This window comes from Erinaceus europaeus, chromosome 1, assembly GCF_950295315.1.
Source record: "Erinaceus europaeus chromosome 1, mEriEur2.1, whole genome shotgun sequence".
Classification (NCBI taxonomy): domain Eukaryota; kingdom Metazoa; phylum Chordata; class Mammalia; order Eulipotyphla; family Erinaceidae; genus Erinaceus; species Erinaceus europaeus.
In genome coordinates, this window is record NC_080162.1 from 42,621,625 (window position 1) to 42,640,264 (window position 18,640).

At 36.3% G+C, this 18,640-nt stretch overlaps 1 protein-coding gene across 1 annotated transcript in view; it reads left to right on the top strand.

Moving 5' to 3' along the window:
* Positions 1-18,640, top strand: part of DOK5 (docking protein 5) — a 186,759-nt gene that overhangs the window by 105,286 nt on the left and 62,833 nt on the right. Inside the window, exons 3-5 of the mRNA XM_007532952.3 lie at positions 14,187-14,301; positions 14,389-14,508; positions 18,251-18,440. Coding sequence (XP_007533014.1) covers positions 14,187-14,301; positions 14,389-14,508; positions 18,251-18,440 — 425 coding nt within the window. The remainder of the gene's footprint in view (positions 1-14,186; positions 14,302-14,388; positions 14,509-18,250; positions 18,441-18,640) is intronic.

The window sequence follows — 18,640 nt, forward strand, 5'->3', positions numbered from 1 at the left end:
ACTGTAAAAAATTAAAGGAGTTTATGATTCCTTGTACTCAGTAGAATAATGGCTTCAATTTTTTAAAAAATAAAGTAAATTGATGCTTCTTCAGAGTTTTGTGATTTGTACAAACAAGGTTAATTGCTCATTTAATTCAGTCAACCCCACAAGGGGGAAAATAATTAAGATACAATCTACAAAAGCAAGGTGGAAAATAGCCTTCTAAGTAGCAGCCTTATTTTCACCCAGAAAACATAAATCATCATTCTGTAAATGACCTTCAGCAAAACAAAAAATTGAAAATCAAGTCCTTGTTTTTTAATGGCTTTTTACTTTACAACACACCATAAAGATACTTAAATTACCACATAATGCAAACAGATTGCATAGCTCTGACCAATTCCTCAAGGGTATGTATTTTAAATGTTAGACTATATCAATATTCCCTTGAACCACTAGAAGAAATTTCAGTGGTTTCTTCATTTAGCTACAAGACAATCCTTTAGAAAATTGATTTTTTTTAAAAAAAATTGCAGATATAGTTTTCTGTAAAACTATACTGGTAGCAAGTTAAAAATTTGAAGTATGACCACTGTGATAATCACTGGCTATTTCAATGAATACTGTCATTTATGATGAATGCAAACATCTGAAGTACAGCTTTAAACAAGCAAATTAATCTGATAGTCCTTTTTGGAAGTGACTAACTGAATGGCATGCTTAAAAACTTTATCAGAAATTTAAGAGAATGTTGAATATTTCTTTCCTTTGATAGAGTCACAATACTTTGCTATTGTTTAGTTTGTCTAACTAGAGTACTGGTGTGCCTGGAATTGACTAGGGACTGAAACTGGGGCCTTGGATACTCAGACAAGAAAGTCCTTTGCATAATCATTATGCTACCCCTGGCCCACTTTGCTTTTTATATGCAGAAAGTTAAAAACTAGGTACTTTATAGTAATTAAGTAGATCTTAAACTTCACATTGTCTCTTAAACTTCACATTCCACATGAGCTAAAGTTGTAAACATTAATACCCAGTTGTCTGCTGTCTCTCCACTTCTTACCTGCACTCTTGGGCCATGTTTTCTAGTAGTGTATTGCCAAGTCAGGGCCACAGGGCTCCATTTCAAGAGGGTGTCAATCTCATTGAATCTATGCAAGTGGTTTCTATTTGCTTGATACATCAGTCTTATTCATTTCCAACTTTTTACTAAGACAATATCACAAAGTCAATGTGATTAAAATGTTATTGAGGAGAAGAAACCTTGTCCTTTGCATTGTAGGATATTTAGTAGTGAGTGTTTCTGCCTTCTACCCACCAGATGCCAGTAGCACCATCCCAGAAGTGACACCCTAAAAAAGTTGGGGACAAGATGGGTGCAAAATCTTCCCCAGATTGAGAGTCACCAGACTGAATACTATATATATAGTTAAGTCTATTTCATTTATCTGATTAAAAACCTATTGACAAAACTTCTTCAGACACAGTGATTCACAGTAAACCCATGAAGACAGTATGTGAAGCTCTTTAAGACCCAGTCCTCAATCACCTATGCCAGATAATGTTTCCCTTTACCACCTATACAACTATCGCTCTTACCAATTTTTTAATTTTATCAATACAGCAGTTTTATGACTGTGCACATATTGTTTCTGTTGCCTGAAAATTATTTTTAGCCTTATAAATTTAGGGCCAGGTGGTGGTGCACCCAGCTAAGCACACATAGTACTAGGTGCAAGGATTTGGGTTCAAGCCTCTACCTCCCAACCTGTAATGGAAGAGCAGGTCTGAAGATGTCTATCTTTCTCCTTCTGTATCTCCTCATGTTTTAATTTCTCTGTCTTATTCAATAAAATGGAAAAAAAATTGGCCACCAAGAGCAGTGAATTCATAGTCCCTGCCCTGAGCCCCAGCGATAACCTTGGAAACTAAATAAATAAACTTATAGTCATCTGATTCATGACCCACCTTAGAAGTAGCAAGCCCTACCTTTTCATTGTTGTCTACTTGGATTATTTTCTGTACACTTTTCAGTTTGGATTCCAGTTGCACTGCAACTGTGTGAACATAGTTACTTTTGTATACCTCAACATTTTTCTCTGCACAGTAAGTATTTAATAGTGACCATTAAAGTCTCTCCTGGGAGATGGTAGTTTCACTGAACACACACTTATTGAGGATCTACACTGCCTGAGGCACAATTCTGAGCACTGGAGATGTAGCAGTAGGCAAAGCTGGTGGCTTCCTACTCCTACTCTACTGGGCAAGAAGTAGACATAAAGGGGATCATAAATAAAGTAGATGGCATGTTGGCATGATATATGAATATTAAGGAGAAATTAGAGGTATAAGGGATAGAAAGCATGAAGTGAATGTGTTCTAATTTTAAATAATTAGGGATGGAGCAGTGAGAAGGTAATATATCAGAAGCTGAAGTTGAGACAAGACCAAATCATTATGAATCCACTACTACTGGTGGCCATTTCAGGGGGAAATAGAGAAGGAGAGAGAAAGATAAACAGCTGCAGACCTACTTGGCAGCTTGTGAAGTGCTCCCCCTTCCCTACAGCTGCGAGTTTGGGGCCTTGAACCTGGATTCTTAAGCAGGTCTTTCTTTGCACTTAGTACTATGTGTCTTTTACCAGGTGCGCCATTGCCTGGCACCTATGATTACGGGCTTCTGGTAGGTGTTTAAAACAAAGAAAGCAATGCATTGTATTCTGCTTTTGTTTTATATTTTCATTCTAATGAGCTCTGTCAACACACTAGGCTGTATATGCAGCAAATTTTGAAGGAACAGTCTGAAACACTAGATAAGCAGAGCCTTTGTGGAGATTATAATGTGCATCTTATTTCTTCCAGTCTCTTAGTAGAACACAGATTGTGTGGGGAAAAAAACATTTAGTTGGAATATATCTTGAGAAAAGTAAATCAGAGTTTGCTCAGATCGATTTCCAGGTTGTACCATTCAGCATACTCACATGCTAAAGCCAAAAAGTGTACCACCAACAAAGTAGCCTTCTGTCCTTCTCTGCATCGGTCCAGGAAAGGTGAATTAGACTGCCTTTGCCATCTGTCTCCAGTCTCTATTGAAGGAACTATTCTCTTATACATGGAGAATATTCAAAGTCCCCAATCACATGACATGAAAGTACCACCAAATAACTTTAAATCCCCAATATTTAATATTCAATTTCATTAAGATCTATAAATATAATACAAAATGACCTACACACTCATCTATGTGTGAGTTTCTTCAAATCTTAAAGAATTTCAATCAGGACATGTACTTGTTTAATATCCAGTTGCCTATCCCTGCTGAAATGTCCATGAAAAGCCTGATAATGGTGTCAAGACACAGATTTCATGGTTGTTATCCAGTAAGCAACCTTGGTATACAGCTGCCCAGATAGTGACAATTTTGAAAACTGAAGCTGAAGGTAACCACATGCATACATTTTTCCTATTTATATCACCTCAACTTATAGAATGAATTCCATTTGAACTTGTTCAATTGATTAAAAGAAATAGTTACACATTTTTGAAATTATAAGTGAATAATAATTGAGATTCTGGTAAATTCCAGGATTTGTATTTCTAAATTAGCTAAAAGCAGTGATATAGACACAATTAAAAACATTCTTGGTCAGTATTTATCTCAAACCTAGTAACAATAACCCAGTGGGATTATTTCACACTATTTTCTCTAAAGGAATATTTTTGCTTGTGTGTGAAAATGTAAATTGGTGCAATCACCTTGGTAAACTGTGGAATTTCACTTAAAAGTAAAATGAAAATAGAATTACATTATATAGCATTTCAGGTTATCTGAAGAATATGCAAACAACAACTTGAAAAGTTATAAAAGAAGATAATATAAAAGCACAAAATATCAATCATTGTTCTTAATGGATTAGACATTGGTTGTTCATTGTCATGGTCTTTCAACTTTTGTTTGAAAATCTTCAAAATAGTTTTTTGTGGGGGGGAAGATCAAAAGAAAAATTTTAGAGAAAAAAAAGCAGGTGGATGGCAAAGAGGAACTTTTTTTACATTTATTTATTTATTTATTATTTTTTTATTTATAAAAAGGAGATATTGACAAAACCATAGGAGAAGAGGGGCACAACTCCACACAATTCCCACCACCAGAACTCTGTATCCCATCCCTTCCCCTGATAACTTTCCTATTTTTTTTTCTAATTTTTATTTATAAAAAGGAAACATTGACAAAACCGCATAAGATAAGAGGGGTACAACTTCGCACAATCCCCACCACCAGACCTCCATATCCCATCCCCTTCTCTGATAGCTTTCCTACTCGTTAGCCCTCTGGGAGTATGGACCCAAGATCATTCTGGGATGCAGAAGGTTGAACGTCTGGCTTCTATAATTGCTTCCCCGCTGAACATAGACATTGACAAGTCGATCCATACTCCCAGCCTGTCTCTCTCTTTCCCTAGTGGGGAAGGGCTCTGGGGAGGTGGAGCTCCAGGACACATTGATGGGGTTGTCTTGTCCAGGGAAGTCTGGTTGGCATCATCCTAACACCTGGAACCTGGAGGCTGAAAAGAGAGTTAACATACAAAGCCAAACAAATTGTTGAACAATCATGGGTCTAAAGGCTGGAATAGTGCAGATGAAGAGTTGGGGGGTGGGGGTCCTCCATTTTGTAGATAGCTAGTAGGCATATTCTAGTTACATTCCAAAGGGCCTTTGGCTATATTAGTTTTTTTATTTTTGTTTTTTCTTTTTGGAGACTTCAGGTGTGGAATGTCAACCCTTCAGCTTCATTACTCAGGTGTGACCTTTCCTTTCATAGGATTCTCTAATTCCATTCCAGGCAGTTCACTTCCTAACAAAGTCCCAAAACCTAGATATAGACCAGGTCCTGTGAGATAGAGCATATGTTCACATGTATCCATGAACTAGGGCAAAATATATACCTGAAAGCAAAATACTCAATAGTCTGCAGTGAGTCAGTATATAGTTCATTATGAAATAGTATCTAATTAGACTTAGTTACCCTCCTCACCTACTTCCTATCACAGTTCTCTCACTCACTCCAAAGCTAACCTTAGAAAAGCAAGGACTGCAAAAGCTGAATAAGGGCAAGAGACTGGCATACTTTAATGATGACTCTTTGGTCACTATCAGGCCACCCCATCAGCTGGGGCCCTATTCGGGGATTCGTGAAATTCCGAAACAGACATGATGGGCCTAGACCTTAAATAAATCCCTCTCTCCATTGTTACTGGTCACCTTTATCAGGAACAACAAAAGAGACCCCTTTGTGGGCCCCCATAGGACCTTGCCCTCAACTTGGATCAACAATGGTAGAGAATGTTCCATCCCCTGAAGGGAGGATGGACGACCTACTCTATGCTACACCTGAAGAGGAACTTTTTTAAATGAAGCATGAAAGCATCAGAAAGAATAAAAGTGTGGACTAAAAATATTACCCAAATGCCAATCATGAAAAATTAATTTAGAAACTGACATGTAGAGTCCCCTTTTCACGTGAGCCCAGTCACCAAACAGACAAAACCAAAACAAACAAAACCATACTAATTTAATACCTGTGACTTAGTGGAAAAAAATATTAATCCCATTATATGTTTCTGACAATCAGGAATAATTCTATAAAAAATGCCTATAAGTGAAGACAAATATAAAATGATTATTTCCCGAAACTTTGTATGCTTTAGTAGGGATATTATGTTGGTTGATCTAGACGAAAGAATACATGAGATGTGATTTCATTTGTACAGTTTGTTTTTTAAGGCAGAACTAAGCAATGATAATAGAGTGGTGACTTCACTTGTGGTTGGTATTGATCTGGAAGAGGTAACAGTGATTGCAATTTGTTATGAATTGACCTAAGTGGTGAGTACACAGCTGTGTACAAAAAAATTCACTGGACTGAAATCATGAGGGTTTTTTTTTTATCTTAATTGTATGTGCATGTTATATGAGGCCTGATATTTAGATTACTGTTCTGAGAGTCCCAGGTATGACAACGCTAGGAACATAGGATAAAAGCCATGCTTCCTTGTTTATCCACATAAAAGGTAGTGCTTTTTTTGTTAACTCTATTGGGAGGTGGAAGTAGCTAATGCTTTTGTTTTTTCCTTCTATCTTTTTTATTTGATAGGGCAGAGATAAAGTGAGAGGGGGAATGGAGATAGAAAGCAAGAGAGAAAGACAGACATCTACATTAGTACTTATGGAGCTTCCCCGCTGCAGGTGGGGGCTTGATATTTGAACCCAGGTCTGTATGAATACATATGTGTTTAACCAGGTGCACCATTGCCCAGCCCTTTTGATGTCCTTTAGATAGAGGCCTGCTAGTGGTATCTCTAGATCATAAGATACTTGTATTTTTGGTTGTTCAAGGACTCTTCATACTATTTTCCATAGGGTTTATACTACTTTGCATTTCCACCAACTAATATATACCACTTTTAATAACAAAATTTTACTTGCCTTCTTTTCTATTAACAGAATTCTTCTGTTAGTAATGAATATTTATAGCAAAATTTCACATCAGGCTTCTCTTTGCAACAGTTATTTCACTCTTTAAATTCTGACTCTTACATGTATTTCAGATTTTGTTCATGAGATTTGAGATGCTCTGATTGCATTTCTCAGGTATGCAATGGACAGAAAGGACAGTAGGAAGCCAAATTATCCTATTTACACCAATAGCTTTGGAATATCAAGTTAAGATAAAATCTTTACCAAATCTATTGAGATGCACTGCCATTTTTCTGCAATGAAAATGAAAGTTAATCTGCATGACTGTATGACTTTTTGATTGACTAGTTATCACCTAGATTGTCGACTTAACGTTCACTTCAAATTTACTTAAGTACATTTTTGTTTAAAATTCATAATATTTTTGTCACTTTGGCTAAATTAATCTCAAAATATTATATTATTTTCATTTTTAGTGCAAGTAAGAATTATTTTTAAATTTTTTTCAAACTGTTCATCATTTGGTTTGGGGAGATCTCTCAGAAGAGCACAGTATTTGCATTCCTGACTTACTAGAGACCACAAGTTTGTTCACTGACATTCTTAGTTGCCAAAACTGCATGATACTTGGCCTCTCACTTTTTTCCATAAATGTAAAATTAATAAATCTTACCCCAAAATCAGATTTTTATTTTGAGTGTATAAAAACGCAACTGAGTTTCATGTGCCAGTTTTGCATATGTCACCTTGACTGCGATTAATTCCAACATTTCTTGTGAAAGATCTAGTATTTCCCTCATATAAAATTATGCCATCTGCAAATTGAAGTCAACTCATTTCTTTCTCCATAACTTGGACACGTACAATATAAATTTCAATAATATAAATAAACAATATACAGCAAATCAACACTCCATTATATATAAAAAGAACATGCATCTATAAACATATTTTAGTAGAAATTGAAACAAACTGCATATCACGATAATGCATTGAAACTGTTTTTAATAATGAGCTTTAGTATTTTATATGGCAAATTTTAACTTTGTTTCAGTTGAAAAAATGTGTATTATGAATTTAGCTTGATGTTAAAAACAGTTAATATGGCTCTTCTTGATTTTCATGCACATTTTTTGAGTATGAACTAAGTCCTAGCTCTGTTAAGGTGTGCAGAAAATAATTTCAGGTAACTGAATACAGAGTGAACACTTCCATCTCAAGAGCATAAAACCCTTTCTCATTCATTCTTTTCTTTAACTGGATTATTTCAAATAACTGCTTCCAAATTTGCTGACTCTTTATCAAATCTACTATTGAACCTCTCTAGTGACTGTTTGAATTCAGTTACTGTTTTCATTTCCATTATTTCTATTTGATTCTTTTTTTTCTTCAAATATGTGGATCTCAACACAAAATTACAGGAATATGAAGAAACAAAACAGAGGCCAATATCTAGAAACAAACCCTAAAGAAACAGATATTTCTGCATTATCTGAAAAAATAAATGAAAATAAACATCCAGGAAGATGTTCATTAGATCAGGGATGACAATAATTCCCCTGAACTCAGTTCTTTATCTTACTTTTATCTATTCTCAGAGTATTTCCCTATTCCTACCTGCTGAAATACTTCTGTTTACTTATTTTCTCCCTTAAACTTCAGAAGGGCAGACCTTTTCTGGTGAACTTCCTATCCTGAGAATAGAAAAATAATTGACACAAAATAAATGTTAAAATTAAGTTAATACATGAATGCATCAGTAAGTAATTATTAAATTTTTGTTGGATTCAAGAAATATTTTTGGTGAGGGAAAGAGTTTCTACTATAATTGTGTGTGATTCTGCCCTTGAATGTTGTTAGAAATCCTGAAGACATATTTGTATTTTATCTACAAATCTATACACAGATATATAAGAATTCATATGGTATGCATGTATACATATATATTTTTTTTATCATGAAAAAAATTAAGATATAAAACTTTAAAGATTCAGGAGGAAATTTTCTTAGTAAGTTTCAGGTTTCTGAAGACATAGTTTCTGATTGATCTTTGACATGAAGATAGACAAATTATTGCATACATAGAAATCTTTAGCCTCAGTGAGGCGGTATTGAGAATACAGCACAACAGGTCTTTGAGTAACATTTTGTTCAATATTATTTCCTTATAAACCTGAATAAGAAAAGGAATTTCTGGTTGACATTTAAGGAAACTACTTTATTTAATGATTTGCACTAGTTACACATTTATTTCACTTAAATTCACAGTTTCTAGTAATCTATTAATGGTGTTGTTTGAGGATCTACTGTACAGTACTTTTGAAATTTATTTATAAAATAAAAAATATCAACAAGCCTATAGGATAAGAGGGGTACTGAACAGTACCTTTGTTATTCAGGTATCTTTAGTGTAGCACCCAGTTAAATATTCTATTCAATGAAGATGTAAAACCTTATCAAATTTATCATTACTTTAGAAGTGACTTTTAAGGACAAACTTACTCCTTTGTAAAAGAACATGAAACAAATAGACACTGTCTTAATTTTTTTTTTTTTTTTTTGCCTCTAGGGTTATCACTGGGGCTCAGTACCTGCATTACAAATCCATTGTCCCTGTGGCCATTTTCTTCTATTTAAAAAATTGGGGGGGTGGGTGGGTAGGATAGAGAGAAATTGAGAGAGGCGGGAGATATACAAAGGAAGAAAGAAAGACAAAAGACACCTGCAGACCTGCTTAACAGCTTGTGAAGTGACCACCCCACCTCCACAGGTAGGGAGTCGGAGGCTCCAACCAGGATCCTTGAGCAGGTCCTTGCACTTTGTACTATGTTCACTTAACCCAGTGTACAACCACTGCCACCGTATTAGTTTTTTATGAAATAGAGTGATGATGAAAATAAATGTTTCATGAAGGTTTGTTAAGCTATCTATTCATTTTAGTTATAATGATCACTTTAATGTGTGTTTTGAGGAAAACTTTATTGTGGATTAAAACTAGTTGCAGTTATTTTTCAGTTAAGTATGTATGTGTGCCTGTGTACATGCTCATTGAGATGTGGTTCTGATTTGGAAAGGAACTTTCTCTAGAACCTGAAATCCTTCCACACCCCAAGCATAACCCTGAATATTCTGTGAATGCTGAAACCCTCCTGATTGGGGCCATTGAGCTGCTTATTATCTAAAACAATTTGCAGAACATGTGATTGTGTTCTGAGTCATGAAGTGCTCCCTATACTTCCTGACTGTCTCTGATGACTTATTCCTTCCACTTTGCCCTTAATGGATATGAAATGGCATATTTCAAAGTCTTTTCTGAGTTTCAGAGTGGAACACTCTAATGTTTTGTAGAAGGTCAGAAAAAAGAAAAAAAAAAAAACACCTGGGCACTCGAGCCCAGTAAAAGAAAATAGGTTCTCATATATGAAATGCTTTTCAAAGCTAAAGAATCTCTGAAACTGTGCAGAATTATCCATTAACATTTCAAGTGAGTGCAGGGCATAAGCTTCAGGATGAGTTCACCTCATTCAAAACATGGTTCTGCCATTTTTCTAGCTGTGAACTTAGGCACAGGACTTTAACCATCCTCAGTCTGTTTTTTTTTTTATTAAAGTTTTTAATGAGTTGTTCTATAAAAAATAATCTAAGCACAGTGTTTGTTTATAATGGAGGCTCAAAAACTATTCCCTCTTGAATGATTATTTTTCACTGATTCAGTCCATCAGTAAATCACTCTAGTGGGAGCTGGAGAGAGATAAATGGGTTAATCACAGGGACAAATACTAGAAGATAGCTTTATGAATCATATATGGATATAGGATTAAGGGACCATGTTGTATGCTTTACATTGGGTTGTTCTAGCTCTCCCCCTGCCAAGAAAATTGGATCAGTCCTGCTAGTTTTGCAGGCCTGCTTGGCCCCACCCCAAGGAACCCCGAGAGGATTCCAGAGTTCCAGAGTTCAAGAGTGCTTGGCGCTGCCGTGGGGGAAAGAGGCAGGAGAGTTCTGTTTGGTGATTAGTTTGGTTTAGTTTATGAATCGTTGTTCCTGAATAAAGAAATACAGCTTCCTGGCCCAGCTGTGTGTCCTTGAGTCTCTGTTACCCGCCCGTGAAGCTAGCCCGGCCAGCTAGAGCCACCAAATTTTAACAACAGGACCATTTAATTTACACTGAGATCAGGATAAGTTCCCAATGGAAGTGAGCTTTTTCCTTGGGTAAGGAGAGAGAAGGATTGACCTTGGAGAAGAACCACACAAGTAAATTAGTGGGTGATTTGCTATTATTTTTCACATTCATTAATACTAAGTACCCACAATGTGACAGGCACATAGGTAAGCAAAAGTTATGCTACCCCTCACCTATGCAGTCTTTGCTCTAGAAGGAAGACAGGCACTCAGGATAACCCAGATAGCTATTAGAAGACTGTATGGACAAATAAGCCAATGAACAGCAGAGCCTTGAATCTAATTTTAGTGATGTAGAAGAGTCACCTCAAATGATAACCGTGATTTAAACTAATGTCTACAGATGAAAGGGAGTGAAGTAGGCAGACAGTGCAGAGGGGTATGTGCCAGGAGAAGTGTGAGCCTTCTGACACTGAATAAAGACCATTGTGACTGGAATATGGGATGCACGTAGGATTATCAGAGAGGAGGTTATTGAGACAGCTTTGAAGTAGAACACAGAGGGAGGGCGGTGATAGTCATGCTCAAGATTTGGGCTTTTGTCCCAAGTGCAATGGGAAGCCGTTACAGTGTTCTGTTTTATAAAAAATACTTGACTCACACTGACATTGTTAAAAAGCTCTGGTAGATGCTGTGTTATTTATGAATTAGTGAGGTTAAGGTGGAAGTGAAGAAACCAACAACTTTGCGGTGATGCTAACTGATAGTGGCTTGCAATGGGAAGTCACATAAATAATTAAAAAGTAACCTACTTACATCTGCTAGACTCTGAGAGTCTTGGTATGCTAGAAAGTAACAAAGATACTGCTGAGTAACTGAACGACTAAAAAAGATAGCTTGAGGAACACTGATGTCTTGGTATTTGGGGGATAACATAGCAAAAGTAAAGTGGATATTCAATAAGCTTGCAGAATTTGCTACTTACAGTAATAGATGCTGGAAAATCCTAGGTCAAGGTTCCAACACACTCATTTCTGGTGAAAACTAGTTTTTTGGTTCACAGAGGCATCTTTCTGTGTCCCTCATATGGCAAAAGGGATGGTGGAACCCTGGGGTCTCTTTTCTAAGAACACTAATTCATGAGTGTCCATCTACTTTGGGGGGTTGGATTGCAACTTGTGGATTTTGGTAGCTATAAACATTTAGTCTGCAGCAATTATTATGATGTTTATGTTATGACATTACATTTCAACTATAAAAGAATCTATAGACATTAAGTATCAGAGAAATGTAGTAATCAGAATAGAGTTAGTGTAGAGAATATTTCTCTACCCACTCCTTTCTTTCCACTTTTTTTAAGAATCAGGCTTCTTTTCACTTTTTTAAAAATTATTTTAATGACAGAGATGCATGGTGAAAGATGGAAGGAGAAAGAAACGAGAGCACTGCTCAGCTCTGTTTTATGGTGGTGCTGGAGACTGAACCTAGGACCAGAACTTCAAGCATGAAAATCATTTACATAGCCAAATCCTATCTCCCCAGCAGTTTTTTTTTAAAGCTATTTATTTAACTATTTACTTGATAGGACAGACAGAACTTGAAAAGATGAAGGGACATAAAGAGAGAAAGAGACTTACAGTACTGCTTCAGGACTCATGAAGCTTCCTTCCTGCAGGTGGGGACTTAGGACTTGAACCTGGATCCTTGCTCATAGCAATATGTGCATTCAACCAAATGCACCATTGCCCAGTCCCCAGTTATTTCTGAGCCAGTGATTTTTAGACTAATACATGAAGAAACCGTACAGCATCTGTAAGGGCAGGTTGATGGTAGGCACATCTTTTAATAGAACAACATGAGCAAGATATACTAAAGGTAGGTAAACTTTGCAGTGTGAAGGATTTTTCTTAGTTATCCTATCCTAAAGTCACTTTAGCCTTCTCTGTTTCAGGACTAGATATCTTTCTTTAGGATTCAACATGGCATTCGAATCAAACAAAGGGTTGACTATTTTGGAAACACAGTAATCCAATATCTTGTGTGGGAGGATAGTGGATTATAAAAGTTTTAAGTGGACCAATAAATTGTGTGAAAGAGGAAGAAAGGACAGACTATCTAATGGGGAAATCTTTCACTACTTATGAGGAGAAAATGATATTCCATAGTTTTCTCAGGCTCTGAAACAAAACATATTTTTCTATTGAGAAGCTAACTATAAGTCAGGGAGAATAAGGAAATACTTTTTAAGATGACTCTTTGTATTGGAATATCTGACTTTGACCCCAAGTAGAAGGTCATTTTAACTATTTTTAATTTTATTTTTTAGAAGGATGCTTATACTTTCTTTTGAAAAATATTTTATTTTTTATTAATGAAAAACATAGGAGTAGAGAGAAATAACCAGGCATGTGGTACTTGTGCTGTGGGGGATTGAACTCAGGACCTCATGCTTGAGAGTCCGATGCTTTAGCCACTGCGCTACCTCCTGGACCACACTATTCTTTTTATTTTATTGATAGTGAGAGTGAGTGAAGCAGACCACAGCACTAAAACTTCCTTCAGTGCAGTGAGAACCAGGTAGCGCCATACCCAAGTGAGCTTTTTTTTGGCCTCCAGGGTTATCATTAGGGCTCAGTGCCTGCACTATGAATCCACTGCTCCTGGAGGCCATTTTCTCCATTTTGTTGCTCTTCTTGTTGTTGGATAGGAAAGAGAGAAATCAAGAGAGGAGACGGATACAGGGGGAGAGAAAGATAGACACCTGCAGACCAGCTTCACTGCCTGTGAAGTGATGACCCTGCATGTAGGGAGCTGGGAGCTCGAACTGGGATCTTTATGGTGGTCCTTAGGCTTCACACCATGTGCACTTAACCCACTGCGTACCACCCACCCACCATCAAGTGAGCTGTTTTATTGGACCTAAAACTCCTTACACCCTTTTGCTGATTGATAGAATGAATTAATTATTTTATTTTATTTTTTCCTTTATTGGGGGATTAATGCTTTACAGTAGACAGTAAATACAATAGTTTGTACATACATAACATTTCTCAGTGTTACACATAACAATACAACCCCCTACTAGGTCCTCTGTCATCCTTTTCTGGGACCTGTACTCTCCTCCCCCACCCAAACACCCCAGAGTCTTTTCCTCTGGTGCAATACACAAGAATGAATTCATTTAAGTATGAATTAGAAAGCCATTATTTTCTGTTAGGTCAGTGTTTACACTTACTCTAAAGAGATGACTTGAATTCAAAATACTAGCTAGAGTGATGGAGATAGACATGGCAACTGAGATAAAAATACGATCTTTGGGTATATCCGAAAACAAAAACAAATTTTCTCTATATATGACATGTTGAGCCTGTGCTACATGCATTGAGCCTATGCTTCATGCATTTTTAAAAGGAATGGTAACTTGTTATACCTTTCCTTGCAATACATCATGGCTAACACTAAAATGACTTGTAGCTTTCAAATATACTAACAAGCTGTATTTGTGATATGCCTTTTATTTTCTACACCTCACCTCAGTTTGTTGTGGGTTTGAAAAATTCATTCTGCGAGTGTGACCAAACTTCAAATTGTTCTTTTTCCAGGTTACAGAACTCAACAATGTGAAGAACGTAGCTCGATTGCCAAAGAGCACGAAGAAACACGCTTTAGGGATTTATTTCAATGATGATACCTCCAAGACCTTTGCTTGTGAATCAGGTTTGTTTGAAGCAGAAAGGACTTTTTCTTTTAGCTTTTATGGGGCAGCACTGCGCATGTGGGTTAATCTTGTGGACATTTCCGCAGATCTTGAGGCTGATGAATGGTGCAAAGTACTCCAGATGGAGTGTGTGGGCACACGGATCAATGACATTAGCCTTGGAGAGCCGGACTTACTGGCTACTGGGGTTGAGAGAGAACAGAGTGGTATGTAAAGAAAATTCTCTCCTTCAATCTCTTTTTTCAAAACTGTTTTTATCCCTGTATAAGACATTTTTATTATGTAAAACATTTAGAGGTTATAAAAGTATAGGGTTAAGTAAAGCGAGCTTTTATTTTACTAAAAATTGTGTCAATATTTCATGTGCATTCCTCCATGTATATTATGAATGGGTATAAAGTAGTAACATCAGCTCAGAATCTGGAGGAACCTAATACGTGCCAGTTTCTGTAAAATCTGTTTTGCCTGCATTAGATCATTTAATTTTCCCAGGAGTCCAATGGCATAGATACTATTACTTTCCTCAGTTATATAGGTGAACAACTAAAGCTTAGAAAAGCTAAAGAGCTTGTTGTAATTCCCATAGTTCCTATTTGATTCCAGACTCTACTCTTGGGCCTATTTCTTTTTTTTTTTTTTTTTTTTTTTAATTTTTTAATATTTATTTATTTTTGTTTCCCTTGATGTTTTATTGTTGTAGTTACTACTATTGTTGTTATTGCTGTCATCATTGTTGGATAGGACAGAGAGAAATAGAGAGAGGAGGGGAAGACAGAGAGGGGGAGAGAAAGACAGACACCTGCAGACCTGCTTCACCACCTGTGAAGCGACTCCCCTGCAGGTGGGGAGCCGGGGGCTCAAACCAGGATCCTTGCGCTGGTCCTTGCGCTTTGCGCCACGTTCGCTTAACCCGCTGCGCTACCGCCGAACCCCCTCTTGGGCCTATTTCTAATGTACAGATTTTATAGTACAATGGGGTTTTGTTTTGCCCTTTTTACTTAAGAATGTACTGAAATCTTTCTTTTTTCATCAGTTATCACTGGGCTCAGTGCCTGCATGACAACACACTCATTCTTGTGGCCATATTCTCCCCCTCTCTCATAAAGACAGAGATAAATAGAAAGGGAGAAAGAGGATGAGAAAGTGATCAGTAGCACTGCTCCACTGCTTTGCAAGCTTATCCCCTGCAACTGGGGCCTGGGACTTGAATCTGGGTCCTTGTGCATGGTACTATTTGTACTCTATGGTTGTGCCACCGTTTGCCCCTTCTGATGTTTTCATTATAATGCAAACATCACCAATATTTCACCATATTAAAATCCACCTAAATATTTGATTTTTAAAAAGCTAAGCATTTGAACCATCTGTTTGATCTCAGCACTCAACCTGGGAATGTATTATTTTAAGTAATAATGGCCAGAATACTCACTAATGCTTCAAGGACAAAAAAAAAAAGCATGTTGTCTTATAGCATGAGCCTAGAAAGAAGAAATGATTTCTTTGCCTCCAAATAACAGAGCCTTGTGACAGGGCAGATAGTTTCCTGGCATTCTCTTTTAGCTACTGACTTGATCTATGAGGATGTACCGCCACCAGAGACTCTGGGTTTCCTGGTATGATTAGGATATGACAGAGGTGGAATTACACTGACCCTTTCCACGAATGCTCATATGTCCCAATTGCCTGTGAAACAATGTCCACTTTCCCAGTTGAAGCTTTATCTAAATGACACTTTTACAATCTGGGACTATCAGGAATGCACTATATTGGCCATAATCCATTTTCATGGACTGTTATTGACAGAGACCTACAAGCCCTGGCTAATTCATAGGAGCTTTTTTCATAGATCTGGAAATTGAGCTACAGGGAGAAGTTATTTTACTACTGTCACAAAAGCTTGAGTTGCCTCCTTCTGTGCATCACTAAATCAAAGTGCTCCTGGGTTAAAAGTATGTGCATACACTGACAAATGAAGCCATGCCATAAAACCAACTAAAGATTAAAAATGCAACAGGACAGATGAAATTAGGGATCTTAGGGTGGAAGGAAGCTAGGAAGTCCATTATAGGCATGTTTCTAGGATCCCACAACTATGTTCAATTTTACTTGAGTTTTATAGGTATCATGACATTAGATAAAAATATTGTCTGTGAAAATGGTGCCATAGTAGAGAAAAGAACTAGAAAGTTGAATTTGGAAAGAGAATTGCTTCTATTATTGAAAAAGAAAATTCAGTGAATAATTTTAACTATTTACCTGTACCGACCCAAACCTGAGCATATATATTTAGGACAATAGCTTATGTAATAACTAAGTTCCTATTGGTCTGAGCTTTTAGCTCATGGTCACAGCTGGGAACACTGTAGGCTGCACTCATTTCGGGACCAGTCTTCTTTGAGGAACATCACGGGATAACCCAGGCTCCCTTCAGAGACTGAGGCAGCTCCAAAAAAAAAAAAATGCAACAGGTCTTGATATTTTTACCCATACGATGCTCAGATCAGCATTTCTTTATCATAAATTTCTGTTACTGCAGCTCTACTCTGATAGTGTTACAAACTGAATTTAAGAATTGGACAAGTCAAGCAATTACTGTTCCCGTATCAGTTTTCTGTGCCTTGGTTTCCTGTTCTGCCAAATTCAAATAAGAAAACCTTTGGTCTATAACTTAGGGGTTATTGGTATAAAGACATCAGTGTCTTCTAAGAAACTTTTCAATATTAATTTGTATGACATAAAGTAATTATATTTAAAGTGGCTCTTCCCATTATGATTTGCTGTTGTTATTTTGAGTACAGTAGAGTTGAAGAGCTTCTAAGAAAATAAATTGCCAATAGTCTCACTTACATTTTACTAAATAAATAACAGTCTTATTTGTTCTACAAATTTCCAAGGGCAAGTTTTATCTATGAACATATCCTTTTGAAATAATACTTATTCAAACAGAAAACATTTTGTTATTGGAAGTTTAAAATAATTTAAAAACTTTTCATGAACATGATCTTGATGTTATTGTCTTCCAAGTTCAATGAAAATTCCAGTTCTGTATTATAAGTGAATGTGTTTTCAATACCGCTAATATTAGTATCATACAATTTTGTCAGATGTAGGCAGTAAACCATAATGATAGATAGGTGAAAACATGTTTTCTGTAGTTGTAATGTTTTATTTAAATCTCACTTAAAGGTATCTAGCTACTTAACTTTTAAAATTAATGAATTTTCTAAAAATCAATAGAAATGTTATCCAGATATATGACTAGGATGGATATTTGATTGCAGTAATGTATCATCAAAGAAGTTCAAATTGGTTAGAATTTAGCAATTATGCAAATAAGCAGATGAAAATTTCTTTCCTGTATTTGACTAAAGACAGTCCTTTGTTAAAACTAGTTCATACATATCTATTTGCACAAGTTGTTGATCAGTTAAATGTATATTAATATGGAATATTATAATAATGTGAGGTGCAGTTTTATTCATCTAGTTATGGAAATGATAACTTGATGATCAATGGAGCTTTGCTATCAACAAGCCATGTATGTAGCCATTGTATTGCACCTGCATTTTTTGTGAACACAAAAATGTGGGCGTAATTAATATGTACTTGACAAGAAAAATTGTTTTTAACGGTTTCATTGCTTTAGTCTTTTACTGGTGTATAAGTTTTTTATCAAGCAAATTCAAATACTTCTAAATTGGTCTTTGCTCATGTATATTGTTTTGTGTATGCTGATAGCCAGTGTATCATTATAATATTATTTAATATAGTCTTCATTTAAAAATCACTTTCTGGAACTGCTAATTTATAACAAAGGTTTATTTTCTGTGTATTGAACCAAATTCTAGACTATGACCTTAACTTATTTTGAAATGACTCTTTATTCCTACAATGTCTGTGCTGTTTTGTTCCTGGGGATTTTAGACTAACCTTTTGTTTTTCTCCCAGAGAGATTCAATGTGTATTTGATGCCATCTCCTAACTTAGATGTACATGGCGAATGTGCCTTGCAGATTACCTATGAGCACATCTGTCTTTGGGACATCCAGAATCCCAGAGTCAAACTCATCTCTTGGCCGCTAAGTGCCCTGCGGCGGTATGGACGAGATGCTGCTTGGTTTACTTTTGAGGCAGGGAGGTGAGTTTTATGACTGTTTCTCTGCTTTTTCTTTCCTTTTTCTATATTCATGTCATTTGAGGTCTGAATTTTCATATTAGATCCAACTTCAACTACAAGTTGAGAAATGAGTGGTTATATCTATGAAATTCTAGTTGCATCATAAAATACTTATATATTCAGCATTATTTTCTTTCCCATAGAGGATACTAAGCTTTGTG